At 34.8% G+C, this 16,449-nt stretch overlaps 1 protein-coding gene and 1 pseudogene across 1 annotated transcript; one reads left to right on the top strand and one right to left on the bottom strand.

The window, feature by feature from the left end:
* Positions 1-2,231: 2,231 nt before the first annotated feature.
* Positions 2,232-5,395, top strand: LOC124459193 (annotated as a pseudogene).
* Positions 5,396-6,003: 608 nt separating this feature from the next.
* LOC124459192 (DNA topoisomerase 2-alpha-like) lies at positions 6,004-15,852 on the bottom strand. The gene is made up of 12 exons (XM_047008713.1): positions 15,472-15,852; positions 14,846-15,045; positions 14,107-14,242; positions 13,502-13,697; positions 11,993-12,258; positions 10,042-10,125; positions 9,351-9,743; positions 8,344-8,427; positions 8,170-8,259; positions 7,416-7,502; positions 6,852-6,950; positions 6,004-6,538 (listed from the first exon to the last, which is right to left on the bottom strand). Exons 1-12 carry the CDS (start codon positions 15,838-15,840, stop codon positions 6,302-6,304), a joined length of 2,241 nt encoding a protein of 746 aa, XP_046864669.1. The 5' UTR covers positions 15,841-15,852; the 3' UTR covers positions 6,004-6,301.
* Positions 15,853-16,449: the final 597 nt, after the last annotated feature.

Here is a 16,449-nt window from a genome sequence, read left to right on the forward strand (position 1 = left end):
CGGGACCGATTGTCGTTTGGCTAACGGAACAGAGAAGAGGTGGGAGAGGTTTTGTCTCTACTTAGGTGAGATTTTTTATAATCTATTCACGATTTCATGAAAATGGACTTAGCATTGCCAATTTTAAATGTCCAGTGTCGAGAAAGAAACCTTCATATCGTCGTTACCTTAAACTTCATCTAATGATTTTACGAATAACTGGTGAAAGTACATTTCATTTCTTTCCTTCTACAATATATTAAGTGCCATAAAGTAGAGTTGCATACCACAAATCCCTCATGTACAATGCTTTTGAATTGCCAATGAGGTCATTTGCCCAGCTTATTTCTTGAATTGTATGATTATTTATTATTTGTTTTATATGTTAGGACACATGTGTTGCTTTACAAGCCTTGGCAGGTTACAGCGAAGCTTCCGGTGGAGATCAACTAAACATGCAAATTGAAATAACAACTGATAGAAATTTCAAGAATACATTGATGATTAATCAGAGAAATGCTTTGGTTCAACAACGTCTTGATGTATGTTGTTGTGTCGTGAAAAAATTAGTTTTTGCTCAAAAAAGTTCTACAAGCAACAATTTTGAGTTGCTGGATTTGGATAAATGTTTGTTTGTGAAAAAACAATTGTTTGAAAAGCAGAGATTGCGAATGCTACTTCTGTGTATAACCACATGTTTTACAGGATTTTCTAAACCACATGAAAGGTGACAATCATCACCTAAAAAAATTAAATTTAACTATATTGTATGATTTGGCAAAGCAATCTTGGTAAACTTATGAAGCTCATTTCACACTTACGTATTTGTGGGATTTTTACATCCTCACTAGTCAATGCATGTATACAATACTTAAGCAATGATTAAGATAAAGACAGTTGAATAACATTTAAATACAATTTTGTATCAAAGTTGAATTACTGATAAAAAGTAAGAGTATCAATAAAAATTTTCCATTGGAGTGGAACTCTTAATGTCTGTCATGTGTGATAGTTGAGAAAGCATGGACAAAAAAAGTGCAACGGGCACAATCTTAACCTTTACAAAAATAAACTATAGTTTTTAATAGAAAACTATGGTTTTTTGGTAAAAACTAAAGTTTTAAAAGAAAACTATAGTGTTTGCCAGAAAACCATAGTTTTTATATGAAAGAAATCATTGTGTTTAGGAGAAATGTATAATTTTTATGAGTAAGAAAACTATTGTGCTTAAGAGAAAACTATATTTTTTGAAAACTGACCCTCTCACCATGTGTATTAAAATCAAGAAGTCAAATGCATTAAAAAAGGTTCTTACAATCATCAGACAACAGACAGATTTCTTCACTTGGTCTCTGCACAGCTGTGAGCATGTTGTTTCTTAAATCAAAACTTGTAGCATTTTTGACGTCAACAGAGGGACTTGTACTAACTGTATTTGTCGTACAAGTGGAAGGAAATTGTGGTAAATCATCAGCAGAATTAACAGGAAGCCTTCCTTGCTGTTCTGGGGCAGTAATATCATTTCTTGATGGCAACACATTTGAGGAATCACATGGAGGCATTTGTCCATGGTAAACAGGGGCATTGGCAAGATCATTTTGTACTAAACTACCAGCATTGGAACCAGACTGATCCTCAACATCATTAGTATTAAATGCATTATCAGGGATATTTGCATCATCCTTTAAAAAAAATAAAAAGGTGCATTTCTTTTTTTACCAATTGCAAATATTATTTGATTGACAATATGGAAGCATGTTTTGTTCATAACATGTATCTAGGTTAAGATGGGATGAGCCTTAAGTGATTGATTTGGCTCAGCAAATACAATTAAATATTTAAAATCATTCAGCGAAGAGAGCCTTAAACATAAAATATAACTTCCTTTCATTCCCTCCTAGAGCCCTTGAAAATACCTGTCTGGATTGCTTAGAGGATTTTATATTCAGCAACATGCAGCTTGGACGTACATAGACAGGTTTCTGTTTGAAAATTCTGTGAAGCATCACCCCATCAAGAGGTTGCCCAGGTGCTAACGATGGGGCCACTAAACTGTTGTGGATTGAGGTCAAAATCTCAATCTCCACATTTGAGGGTATTTTTCCATATATTTTCCCTTGAATTACCTCACACATCAAATACAGAAATTCCCAGTAGTTTACCGCACGTGTTAAAGTGTAGAAATAGCCAATAAAAACATGTTGACAACATGCTATTCATTGAAGTGAAAATTTAGACTTAGTGAAGTCGAATAATTATTGTTGTCATCTGTGCACGTAGAGTGAAAACGTAAATATTTGAGATGATGATGGAAAGAACCACGAGCAACAAGCGTTGTCACTCATTTAAATTTGATTTCGGCCCTATACACCTAAATTTGAACCCAGTTGTAACTGTTTTATCGGCCTTAGTAATCTGGGGATTGGTTGTTTCCAGGCTGGAAAGTATGTCTTCTGCGCACCGAAGATTTTTTTTTAATAATATTATTGCACACCAGGCATATTTGGGCGTGGCAAAATTCCGCCATATTTGTGGGCATGGCAGGGTAATCCAATGAGGCATATAGATCTATGAACCAAAACCTCATTAGATTGGCCTCCAGTTTTCTTGTGAGTAACGATAAGACTATAAAATCCTTCTACTATAGCCTCACAACCACTTGTGGAACGAGCTATGTCAAGGGCAATGCACATTTCTTGGCCAATTGACTTTATTATATCTTCATTTGTGTACATGCTGGTGTACACAAATTCTTCGTTGATCCTTGCTTTCAATGCCTTTCCCGAAGAAAATTTCAGAGTAAACCACAAATCTAGTGCAGGATCCTCAATGCATTTAAGGGAAATTAGCTGCTCCTTTTCAAATTCTGTCACTGGTTGGTCCTTAATAATTTAATTGACAGTTCTGTGCAAACGTGGGCGAAATTTGAGATGTTCACATCCAATTCAAATGGAAGTTATGCGTTGAGAAATGACATTTTTATAAACAGTAACTTCCGATATTTTAATAGCAACAAAGGCTTACAAAGCAAGATTCAGTCTCTTAAAATATCACACACTGTATCATCAATATTGCTTAAATTACTATTTTTCCTTCCAAAGATTTTGCGACGTACAACATGTTTGACACAACAAAACACTGAAAGAGCCTGTGTACACCGAGATTAGCGATACTTCGTATATTAATTTAATATTATTATGCTTTGATCGTCATATGCGCACCAGTGCACCATAAAATTTATTTTGCACACCAGCACACCAGTTATTTCATAGTGCGCACCGGAGATCTCGTCGAAAAACGACATACTTTCCAGCCTAGGGTTGTTTGGTGTGTTCTTGACCCAAAGGAGCCAACAATGATATGAAAACGATTAAGATATGGATAACTAGCACTTTTACTTGGTTCTACATTGGCACAGTTAATGTGCTACCCGTCTTCCTCATATACCTCTATTTTTCGAAGTACAGTAATCTCAAATTGGGTAAACAGGACGAAGAACCAGAGTTCAGTGATGGAACTTATTTCACAATGTTGTTCGCTGCAGGCATTGGTATCGGCCTGTTTTATTTTAGTGTAGCTGAGCCTGTTGGACATTACTCGCCGAAGAAACCTTACGGAAATCGTTACTGGGGGAGGTGTGTAATTGCTTGTTTTATTTTGCAATAATCATTGAAATGATTTTAAATATTGATAGTTCGTCACGACTTTTATATTGAAATAATTGCATATATTTATATTGGCTTTTGTAGTTTTATTTTAGAGAAAATCTGGCTTTTATGTCTCGTTATGTACTAAAAAATCGTTTTGCAATCTACATTTCATTAGCATTTAATAAAAACTATTCATAACACGCCTCCCACTTGTGGAAAGTATTTTCACTTGTGTGAAAGTATTTTCAAATCGCTAAGTAGTTGAACTGGTTTTATGCACGTGACTTGCTATATGTACAACATGATCATCACGTGCTGACAAAGTGGAATTGGATTTTTTTTGTTGATTATGCAGTAACATAAAGCGTTTGCAGTAAAGCTCTAAAAAACTTCCCAACGTATAGCCCTTTAACTGGTGGAGGAAGACAAGACGTAAAAATTTTATGTGTCTTGAATTTTATTTTCTTTCAGTATTCTTTAACATGAAAATGTTAACAGTACAAATTTCAAAACTCTTCTATTATTATATTCTACTAATGTAAAACACTGTATTTGCAAGGAAATTTCAAAAAAAGACTCCTCTAAATTATTATAATCATAATGTGAAGAAAATTTTTTGAAAAGTTGTTTTGGGCATGCCGAGAAAAGTTTCAGATTGTTAACATATTTTGTCATCAAACAAAACATTACTAACTTGACAGCATTAAAGTGTTTGCACATGTTTGCATATTTTTCTCCCTGAAAACTTCAATTACTTTTTATTATTTTTGAATTTCTAAAATCACTGGTATACTTTTGCTAAAGCCAGTACAGATAGAGCGTGTGGCAGTAACGATCTTTTCGTTGTCATTTTGAAACTGGTTAAATAATATTTTTGAACATATAATTATGTTGTGGATAAATTTATTCAATCTATTTGGCAAGCCAAAATTGTTTGTTCTAAATGAAATTATTTGGAGACTTCAACCTGACTTTGTCATGCAAAACAACAAAAATAAAATATATTACAGTTTATTTTTGTTACATGGATTTTGTAAATATTTGTGAACATGCACATTATATCTTACTGAATAATTTAGATACTCAGATAATCAAAGAGCTCAAGATGCAACGAATCTCACATTATTTCATTGGGGTCTTCATGGTTGGGTAGTGTACTCTATTACTGGATTGCTTTTGGCGATCGTGACGTACAGAAAAGGACTTCCAATGACCGTTAGATCTTGTTTTTACCCATTGATTGGTGATAGAATATTTGGATATTTTGGTGATATTATTGATATTTTTTCCGTTGTCTCCACAATGTTTGGAGTATGCACGAGTCTTGGTCTTGGTGTCATGTCACTCAATGCAGGTCTTCATCGATTAAATGGCAACATTAGTGAGACACCAACCAACCAAATCTTTATCATTTGGTATTCCCTTCTTTTCAAGCGATGTGCTCGTCTTCGTTCAGTTCCTTCGGGACATATTTCACGAAAAATCTCCTGAACAGCTACTCGAGATACTTGTATGCCATTAAGTCGTAGAGTGTGCCAAACTGACCTATAACCCTGAAGACTGGCATGACCATCAACAATAGTTCGTATTGACTCTCTTACAGTAGTGACGTCGTATTCAACTTGCCTTCTTCCTAGACCATATTTCTTTATTCTTCTCTTTAAAGTGCTAATGCTTAATTCTATGTCGTGGTATTTCTGTAAAAATCTTCTTATTTCTTCATAAGTAATATTATACAATAATAAGTAGTAATATTTTGCCTAAAAGTTTTATTTGGGCGTTTAGCTATCATACAGAAGTGATGTGGTTGGCGGTAGATCATATATGTCAGTTGGGAACGTATAATGACGTCAGAAATTTAAAACTGACATCTAATTCTCTCTGATAAATGCCTAAGGCCTGTTTCATACGTCGCTTTTTTACGGTGGCCCACAGGTGTCACGGCACACACCAAACTTCTCACGGCACGTACAAAATCTCACGGCACGCACAAAACTTCTCACGGCACACACAAAATCTCACGGCACACAAAACTTCTCACGGCACACAAAACTTCTCACGGCACGCACAAAACTTCTCGCGGCACACACAAAATCTCACGGCACACACAAAACTTCTCAAGGCACACACAAAATCTCACGGCACAAGAGCAGTATTCGAAGAGACTGGGACTGATAAACATAAATGAAATATGGCGGAAAACGAAGGCGAAAGTTCTTCTGACGGCGGCAAAAATATCACTCTCAAAAAGGCTATTTCAAATACATGCGAATGTTTTCACGACCTCAAACATGAATGACTTAGATGACTTATAATGTATTGTTCAATGAATGTATTGTTTTATTGTTTTATTGTATTGTTTTATACTTTTATGGAAGCAAAATTAAATGTTTATGTATTTGTACAGTTTGACTTTATATGAATATGTATAAGCCCTAAATGTAATATACATAAAGCCATACACAAATAAAAGGATACTTATAAACGTATTTGTTAAAGGTAAAAACTGAGCTTAGACACCTATCCCCCAGTATAAATGATAAATTAAATCGTGCAGTACGCTTCAATGCAAGTGAAAGTAAAAACATGAAACCACGATTTTCATTAGATCCCCTGAATAAAACAACTTTCAATAAACAAGTTCGATAGGAATTCTCAAGGCTTCATTACGATCACAAGTCAAAATCACTATCATCGTTATCCACCATCCAATCATCCTCCGCATTTGATACATTATCCTCATCGCTTTCATCTTCGTCATCAAAGTTATATTTTTTAGCAGTGTTTTGACGTCGGGAAGGTCGTTTAACCGGTGACGAGTTGTCAACATCGTCGTCCTCACTACTTAAAGCAACAACACGTGCTCTCTTGGGTGGGGTTGTTGACTTTGTGTTGGTTGTTCTTTTAGACTAGAGGTAGCACAAAATAATTTTTTATATGGTAAGCAAGTGATAAGAAAGTAAAATCGGCGTGTTGGTTATGGCTAATGGATAAAAGACAGTATAAACAGCGTGTTGGATCCAGCAAGAATTTTTCATGAGGGTGCTTGGCTTAATGATCAGCTCAGCGGTTAGAAAGCAACAGTTGGTCATGGTAAACACGGATATAAGGGTGTTCAAATAAGAATATAAATAATATTTCTGTGGAAAATATTATAACAAGCTATAATAAAAATCAATCTACAATAAGTTTGAACAATGTAGCAAATTTAAAAACATGTACCTTCTTTGCTCGTGGCTTTGACGGTTTGGATGAAACAGGCGCACTAGTTGGTTCAGATTGATCAGAGTCGATTTCCACGACATCTTTCTCTGCAAATTTCTAAAAAATCAATAGCAAATACGTAAAATGCACAAGTTGTGTAAAACGAAAATAATGACATTAACATCAAGCCAAAATCAAGGACTTTAGCGCTGCACCATATATGTAGATGTATAGAAACTAGTCTTTATATCAACCATTATTTTATCCAAATCATGTCTGTGAAACCACCAAGCATTTTTGCAGTGCACCATATATGTAGATGTATAGAAACTAGTCTTTATATCAACCATTATTTTATCTAAATCATGTCTGTGAAACCACCAAGCATTTTTGCAGTGCACCATATATGTAGATGTATAGAAACTAGTCTTTATATCAACCATTATTTTTTTAAATCATGTCTGTTGACAACGTTAACGTATATTACTAATAACAATTTAAGAAGAGATTACAAGTGAATACATTCAGGTTTCAAACTTTTTGAAAACAATCGAGGCAAAGAATTGGCATTAATGAACCCACCTTCTTCCTTTTGGATGGCTTCACTTTAACGTTGTCATCGTCGGACAACTCCGAGTCATCATCTACGACCTTCGTCTTAGTTGCAGTCTTTCGATAAAAGAATTTCGTACAAAAGAATTAACTTAGGTCAATAGCCTGATGAACGACTGAATCGACAAATAAAAAGTGTTAAAATAATCAACAAGATATGGTTAAAGGGCATATATGACTTAAAAATTTTACTACTTAAATTATAGTTTTATTTGACAGAACTTTAAAAAGGACAGTGTATTTTCTAAAACAGTTCGTGCATATCTCTTTTCATGCTCGAAATATTGAAGTTTTTGCAATGTCCGATCTATACAACTTTCTACGTCATTTTAAGTTCCTGGAAAGTATTCAACATCTTTTATATTCAAGTCAACTTTTGGTTGAAATGATCATGCAATTGTTTATACCATTGTCTCTTCAAAAATAAGAGAACTCTGCTCGGTTGAGGTAATATATTGGCAAATATACCTGCTATTTCAAATTCTCATTATGCAAAATGACGTAGAAAATTGCATAGATCGGACATTACAAAAACTTCAATACTTCGAGCATGAAAAGAGATATGCACAAACTGTTTTAGAAAATACAGTGTCATTTTCAAAGTTATGATAAATGAAAGTATAATTTAAGTAGTAAAATTTTTAAGTCATGTGTCCTTTAAAGCAAATTAAGTTGAGTAAAACAAAATAACAAATAAAACAAAACCAGAACTTTTCCAGCATACCTTCCTTCTTTTTGATGCCTTTAAGACGACGTTGCTAGCGGTAGATGTGTCAGAGTCATCATCTACGTCCTGGACCCCCCTGGTTGCATTCTTACAAAAATAAATAATTGAGATAAATTAAGTTGAGTAAAATTAAAAAACAAACAAAACAAAACCAGACGTTTTCCAGCATACCTTCCTTTTTGATGCCTTTACGACGTTGCTAGCGGTAGATGTGTCAGAGTCATCATCTACGATCCGCACCCCCCTGGTTGCATTCTTATAAAAATAAATCAGTAATTAAGAACAATTTATAATATAAGAAGCGTAAGTTTGAATGTCGTTAGAATCCGATAAAGATTGATGGACAATTCTGTTTACCCTTGCGATCTGAAGCAGACTTGCATGTTATTGTATACAAAGTTGTGACTTTTTCAGCCACATAACCCATTGTGTAAACGGTTTATGAGCTCATGGAGTTTTAAACTTTTTCAATCGTGTGTAAAACGTTTACAGCCACATAACCCATTGTGTAAACGGTTTATGAGCCCATGAAGTTTTAAACTTTTTCAATCGTGTGTAAAACGTTTACAGCCACATAACCCATTGTGTAAACGGTTTATGAGCTCATGAAGTTTTAAACTTTTTCAATTGTGTGTAAAACCTTTCCAACCACACAACCCATTGTGTAAACGGTTTATGAGCTCATGAAGTTTTAAACTTTTCCAATTGTGTGTAAAAGTTTTTCAGCCACATAACCCATTGTGTAAACGGTTTATGAGCTCATGAAGTTTTAAACTTTTCAATGTGTAAAACGTTTCCAGCCACATAACCCATTGTGTAAACGGTTTATGAGCCCATGAAGTTTTAAACTTTTTCAATCGTGTGTAAAACGTTTCCAGCCACATAACCCATTCTGTAAACGGTTAATGAGCTCATGAAGTTTTTAACTTTTTCAATTGCATGTAAAACTTTTTCAGCCACATAACCCATTCCGGTTTATGAGCCCATCAAGATAAAACTTTTCCAGTCGGGTGAAAAACTTTTTCAGCCATATAACCCATTATGTAAACGGTTTATGAGCTCATGAAGTTTTAAACTTTTTCAATCGTGTGTAAAACGTTTCCAGCCACATAACCCTTTCTGTAAACGGTTTATGAGCTCATGAAGATAAAATTTTTTCAATCGTGTGAAAAACTTACCCGTTTTGAAGGAGACATGAGCTTTTTAACTTTAGCTTTAGTGGAAGATGACACAGTGTCCTCTTTAGGCTTGCTCACTTTTTCCATGAATGACGTAATGTCCGCAGATTTCGTCTTGCTTTTACTTGATTTTGACTTCTTGCTGCTCACGGAGCTCGTGTCCGAGGTCTCCTCAAATCTTTTTAAGCCTAAGCGCTCGGTTAAAGATAAAATGTTGTCACTTTCAATGCTGAAACCGCAATCGTCATTTTCCGATTCCGTGATAGTTTTTGATTTTTTCGACTTAGCAGCGGCTTTCTTTTTGCCGGTTTTCTTTTCGCTTTTCTTTGATTTGTCTTTTGCTTTTTTCGCAGCAGAAGCTTCAGCATCCTCGCGTTCTTTGGTCTCGACAATCTTAACCAACAAAAAATCGGGTTAAAATATTAGAGCATCCTCCCCAGAAATACATCGAGAAATAATCCCTGCATTGCCATGACAATATTTTCATTGTAATACTGGACCATATAACTCAATATTATTCTTCATTTAAAAATGATCAGTTTTGAAATTTGATATTTTGTGCTAGCAAAACCATTTCCAATAACAATTCACGCGCGCGTTTCAGCTTTGGTTTATGAATTAATTTTAAGACCTTATTCCTTGAAACAGTTGCATGCAACGGTCAGTGCAGCTTACAATAAATGAAACGTACTTCGAGTTCTTCAAGAAATGCGTCAAGATCTTCCAGCCACAAATCCTTTGGCGCCTTTTCGCGCAGCGCAGCCAGTTCAGATATCTAAATGAAAAGATTTCATTAATAAAACAAGAAAATTATGTTTTGGTCCAGGCTGAATTGTTATTTAACCAAAAACTAGTCACGACAAAGGGAATGTTGAGCTTTAGTTCCTGCTTGTATTATTCCAGCATCGCTCAAAGTTTTTAAGTTCCCTCGTGTTGCAAACCAAAATATTGCTCTACGTATCACACTAAAATAAAACAAATTCCGAAGAAGCAAGACATCTTGAGATTGCAAAATATGCATAAAAAAAAGACAGGATGATATCATCCTCATTCTGTCTGAGGATGACTTTGAAATAAAGTAGAAAGCTTACAGTTCACTTCTCGTCTTGTTTTGATGCATATTTTGCAATCTCAAGATGTCTTGCTTCTTCGGAATTTGTTTTATATTATATTTCTTTAAATTTTCGACTGGTCATGGTTTTTGTATCACACTAAAATCAGTGCGATTCTCGACATATGTAACATTAAGGATGTTTTGCACAAGGTGGATTTTTCTACGCACAAAATTTAATTTTCAACATGATTGATCGTCAACAAATGACGACATGGGACATCAACAGCATTAATCATGCACGCCAACAACTTTTACTCAAGAAAAATTTTTTCTGTCTGGTGGAATGCAGTTTCCAAACAATGCGGAAAAATTTCTACACAGTCTGAGGAGCCTAGACTCTCTCACCCGCTTTATATAGTAAAAAAGTTCAAAACAGGGGGGGAGTGTTTAAGCTCTAACTAACAAATCCGATAAAAAAGTATGATCAATACAAATGATCATCCAATCAAAATTCACTAACAAAAGTTTTTATGATTGGACAATGCGAAAGTTAAAATGATCAATACAAATGTCATCCAATCAAAATTCAATAAGAAAAACAATTATGATTGGACAATGTGAAAGTTAAAATGATCAATACAAATGTCACCCAATCAAAATTCACTAACAAAAGCTTTTATGATTGGACAATGTGAAAGTTAAAATGATCAATACATATGTCATCCAATCAAAATTCAATAACAAAAACCATTATGATTGGACAATGTGAAAGTTAAAATGATCAATACAAATATCATCCAATCAAAATTCAATAACAAAAACCATTATGATTGGACAATGTGAAAATTAAAATGATCAATACAAATGTTATCCAATCAAAATTCAATAACAAAAACAATTTTGATTGGACAATGTGAAAGTTAAAATGATCAATACAAATGTCATCCAATCAAAATTCACTAACAAAAGCTTTTATGATTGGACAATGTGAAAGTTAAAATGATCAATACAAATGTCATCCAATCAAAATTCAATAACAAAAACCATTATGATTGGAGAATGTGAAAGTTAAAATGATCAATACAAATGTCATCCAATCAAAATTCAATAACAAAAACAATTATGATTGGACAATGTGAACGTTAAAATGATCAATACAAATGTCATCCAATCAAAATTCACTAACAAAAGCTTTTATGATTGGACAATGTGAAAGTTAAAATGATCAATACAAATGTCATCCAATCAAAATTCACTAACAAAAGCTTTTATGATTGGACAATGTGAAAGTTAAAATGATCAATACAAATGTCATCCAATCAAAATTCAATAACAAAAACCATTATGATTGGAGAATGTGAAAGTTAAAATGATCAATACAAATGTCATCCAATCAAAATTCAATAACAAAAACCATTATTGTTGGACAATTTGTACGTAAACTTCGTGAAAAGCATTTTTGAACAAACTTATAAAAATTACGCGAAAAACTATAAAAAAAACAAAACTTGAAGATGACAGTATAGAGGTAAAGAAAAATACGCATATTTGACATTATTACTTTGTATAAAATAAATTTTCATTGTACCTTATCATCTCTTTGCTTTAACAGTTCATCCTTTTTTTCTTCTGAGAGACTAAGTATGGCCATGCTCACAAGATAACCGTAATCAGGTCCTGAAGAAATGTTCGAAGCCGAACTATCCGAGCTGATCTCGCTCTCAGACTCTGGAGCATCAGTTTCTACAACGGTCAATGTAGGTTTCTTTACAGTCTCTTTCCATGTTTTCACTGGATCGGATGGATAACCTCGCTGAACGAGTTTCGCAACTATTTCAGCTTTTTTCTTGTTTTCTAAGTAATAAAACATTTGATTTTAGTCACTGATTAACGAGTTCACCGCGATAGTATTTTACTGTATTGTTTTTTCTGTTCTCTCTAATATCAAGCACTCTGATGTCTTGACTGATTCAAAAAGCGAACTCCTAAGAAAATAGCCATCTTAAAAAGACAATAGTTGAATCGACGTAATTTTTCGCTTTTATTTCAAAGATATGCAAATACAATGAAAGACATTGCTTTACATAAAGTAGGGCTGTGCAAACTTCGGTTATTCAGCACCAGGCTTCGGCCTCTTGTCAAATCTGAACTCCAGCTCCGGATATTTTATAACTCGAATCACTGATTGTGGCTAGTTTTTGCAAGTCACTGTTCAACAGTTTAAGGTGAATTATTAGTAGAATTTTTATATGTAAAGTTAAATTTCCGCAGTCCTGCTTTGAATCGTAATTTAGCACGTGTAAACGCAATCTAGCGTCATGCCATGTTGTGCCATGCATAAAATCTTTTATTTTCATGCAAGTGTTTCAAATTTTGGCCGATAGTTATCGTTCGTTAATACAAAAATGTTTGATCAGACACGTTTACCAAAGTTTTACAGTATTTCGCAGCAAAAACGACTGCTGCCGGAGTTTTACCAGAGATGAACAAACTCCGGCTCCGGCACGCAAAAATAGCCGGAGCTCCGGCCTAACTCCGGTGCACGGCCAACAGACAATTTCAGCGGTAAAAACTTAAAATTGTCGACTGGATGTTGTTGTTACTTAAGAAATAAAAGATGTTTACTGTGTTTGTACGGGCTTATGCAAACCGAGGAGACCTTTGGGAGAACTCGAGAGCAGATCAGTGCAAGCCCGAGACCGAAGGTTGAGGGTTGCACATGCTCGAGAGATCTCACAAACGTCTCCGAGGTTTGCATAAGCCAGTGCAAATACGAAAAACATCTTTTATTTCTTTTATAAAATAACAATAATGCAAAACAGACAAATTTAGAGTAAACGTTTTAATTTTTCCTCTAAAATGTATTCATGATCGATTTGCAAATTCTCTTTGACTGATTGATTGTTATGATTGATTTGATTCGTTGAGCTCAGATGTGTTTGGCACAGGCTAATGCAAACACAGCTCTAGACCAATCAGCGCACGCGTTTCATTGTGTTTATTTCATAATTGCTATTTATACTTCCTTTAGCCTTTTTAGAAAACTGTCATATTCACGAGGGGGAATAGCAACGATCATGAAGATGAACCAACTTACCAATAACAATAACACCTTTAATCTTTTCTAAAATAAATCTTGCCTGAGCAGTCAGTCTTTTAGCTTCGGCATCAAGCATTCCTTCAAGGAAATCCTTGCGCTTTACGTAACACTCTAAGCGAACTGCGTAATACTCTCGGATGATATCGTCAACCGTTTCATACTTCTTTATCCTGCCGTAGGAATCAAACAACACCTAAAAAAACAATCATGCATTGAAGACACAGCATCCGCGTCAAACAATTTGATGATAGAGGAACGATCTGGTACAATGTGGGAGATACTTATGTTGTAGTACGAGTGTAAATAATGTAAAATAGGAGTTTTTTATCAATGTTTTCTGCTGACATTTGAGATAAATTAGACGGCGTAATGATGAAATTGAATACAGTCGGCCGAAAGTTAAAAAACTAACGATGTAAATAGAAACAAAAGCGCGCAATGCATCTTGGTTGAAAAGCATTCTTGACATAGCATTTGCAGACAGCCGTTTCCAACAATCCTCGAGGCCGTTATTTCAGCCAGGTGATTTACATCACGTGCATTGGCAATAGAGAAAGTGATTTTATCAAATTGAACTTCGAAAAATAAATTAATTAGCTTACCATGTTGGTGAGATTAATACACGACAGCAAATTAAATTTCTTCATAATGGCCTCGGTCATCGTTGCCATTTTATTCTCATCGTTCATTTCTACCAAGTACTCGACTGTTGTGTCTGTGTTGTACTCCTTGTAGTTGCTATAAGTATAAATATTACCAATTAAATGAAGATATGATCTTCGCACTTTTGCTGGACAATTTAAGCAACTGTCTCATGAACCTGAAAAGTGACTTCATAGCACAGTTGGTTAGAGCACTGCACCGACATCGCAGAGGTCATGGGTTCGAATCCCGTTGAGTCACCTGAATTTTTCAGGTTCATGAGACAATTGCTTAAATTGTCCAGGAAAAGTGCGAAGATCATATCTTCATTTAATTTCAAACACCGCACTGCATATAACATTCTTTCATATAAATATTACCAAACTTCAAAATGTGCGGACTGATACAAGCATCTGCTAAACTGCTTAGCGAGCGTCTTTTCAATATAATGATATAAACCTTGATATAATGATATAATTCTCAACCTTGTTGAGAAAAGAATTATTTATAAAACACAGTAAGTGTTTTTAATGACTTTCAAAAACAAATTTTTTGAAATTGTCACGCATTGTTAATATTAATCATCACAATTATTCCTAAACACGAATGTCTGCGAGTAAAGTTCAGCGTCAGGCAAGTATGTTCGTCTAAAAACACACACAAACAAACACAACAAGACGTTAAATATTCGTAGCTTACCTAATGCAAGCCTTGTATTTATTACTGCCATGCAACATCGATTCCAAAACGTTTTCTTTGTACGGTTGTGTCCACGTTCCAATAGGAAGCTCGGTAATTTCAATACTTTTCTCGTCAACGACGTTGGCAATACCACGTGCTACATACTTTTGTGGATCCGTTTGTCTGATTTCTCCTTTAAAGTTCTTATAACATGGATGCTACGACATGAAGAATTAGTAGTCACGATGTTGCTGTATCATAACAATGAACTGTGATACATGTAAAAATTTCGTAAATTTCAACCGCACCCTGTAACTATAACATGGATGCTACGACATGAAGAATTAGTAGTCACGTTGTTGCTGTATCAAAACAGTGAACTGTGATACATGTAACAACTTCGTAAATTTTCACACCCCCCTGTAACTATAACATGGATGCTACGACATGAAGAATAATTAGTCACGATGTTGCTGCATCTTAAAAAATGAAGTGTGATACTTGCAACAGTTTTGTAAAATTTCGAAACCACTCCCCAGCTGAGCACGGTTGTCATAATAATTAGCATAATTAATTTTTAATTAAAGGGCTATGGTAATACAAAGACGTTTCCCCAAAAAAGTGTTTGTATTAACTAGTCTCACCAGTGTTTCGGTTTGGCGATCTTCTATTACATCCCTCACGTACTGTACGAGTTGCCTGACGTCAAAGTTGGGTATTTTTGTGCTATAACCGGTCCCAATACCCTCGGCACCATTAACCAACACCATAGGAATGATAGGACAATACCATTCGGGCTCGATCATTTGATTGTCCTCAACGAGGAAGTGAAGAATATGATCGTCATGTTTGGGAAACACAAGCCGTGCAAGAGGACTGAGTTTGGTAAATATATATCTGCCGCTGGCGGCGTCCTTTCCACCATGAATTCGTGTGCCAAATTGACCAATAGGTAGCAACAGATTTAAATTATTGCTACCGACAAAGTTCTGGGCCAAGTTTACGATTGTCATGACAAGACTTTGCTGTAAAAGATGAAAGAAGATATGAAAAGTTGCATAAGGAACAATTCAAACTGTTCAAAATAATATCGCGCGATATAACAAAACGCGCCAAGGCGTCAACTAGTAGGCTACAAGGATTCGTACAACGCTAAATTAACGAAATTCAAGCACTTTTCAATGACATATTTGTAAAAATTCAAGAAAGAGGAAGATATTTGCAAACACAACGCCCAACTTAATAAAGACATATTTAAAACATCAAAATTTTAAAACACACAACTTCTTCTAGCGAATTGAGAGCAAATGGCGCGTTTTCACGGACTTGAAAACAGCCATGCTGTTACTTAGGTTATTTCAATCGTCTTACACCAAGTCTTTAAACATTAGTGAAAATGGTTTGAACCCGGGAGTATCGTTACATGTTTGTAAATGTAGATCGTCCAGGTTGGTATAGTCCTGAGAAGGACTGTTTTTGTTTTTGTTGTTTAACATTAGTGAAAAGAAAGTAGTGCGATAACATTTTTACGAAAATTCGATCAAATTAAATTGAATTCAAGCACATCTTAAATAACTTCAAGTACTGTTAAGACATTGAAAATTTCTATTTAAATTCAAGGA

Source organism: Xenia sp. Carnegie-2017, unplaced genomic scaffold (genome assembly GCF_021976095.1).
Source record: "Xenia sp. Carnegie-2017 unplaced genomic scaffold, XeniaSp_v1 HiC_scaffold_7, whole genome shotgun sequence".
NCBI lineage: Eukaryota > Metazoa > Cnidaria > Anthozoa > Malacalcyonacea > Xeniidae > Xenia > Xenia sp. Carnegie-2017.

What these genes read in the sequence shown, in the direction of transcription:
- LOC124459192 (XM_047008713.1), bottom strand. Translation starts at nt 15,840, where the DNA reads ATGACAATCGTAAACTTGGCCCAGAACTTTGTCGGTAGCAATAATTTA. An exon ending in CATTTCTTGAAGAACTCGAA is followed by an intron (nt 9,744 to 10,041) that starts GTACGTTTCATT and finishes TTGTTGGTTAAG; the next exon opens with ATTGTCGAGACCAAAGAACG. An exon ending in AGGCATCAAAAAGAAGGAAG is followed by an intron (nt 7,503 to 8,169) that starts GTATGCTGGAAA and finishes TTTTATCGAAAG; the next exon opens with ACTGCAACTAAGACGAAGGT.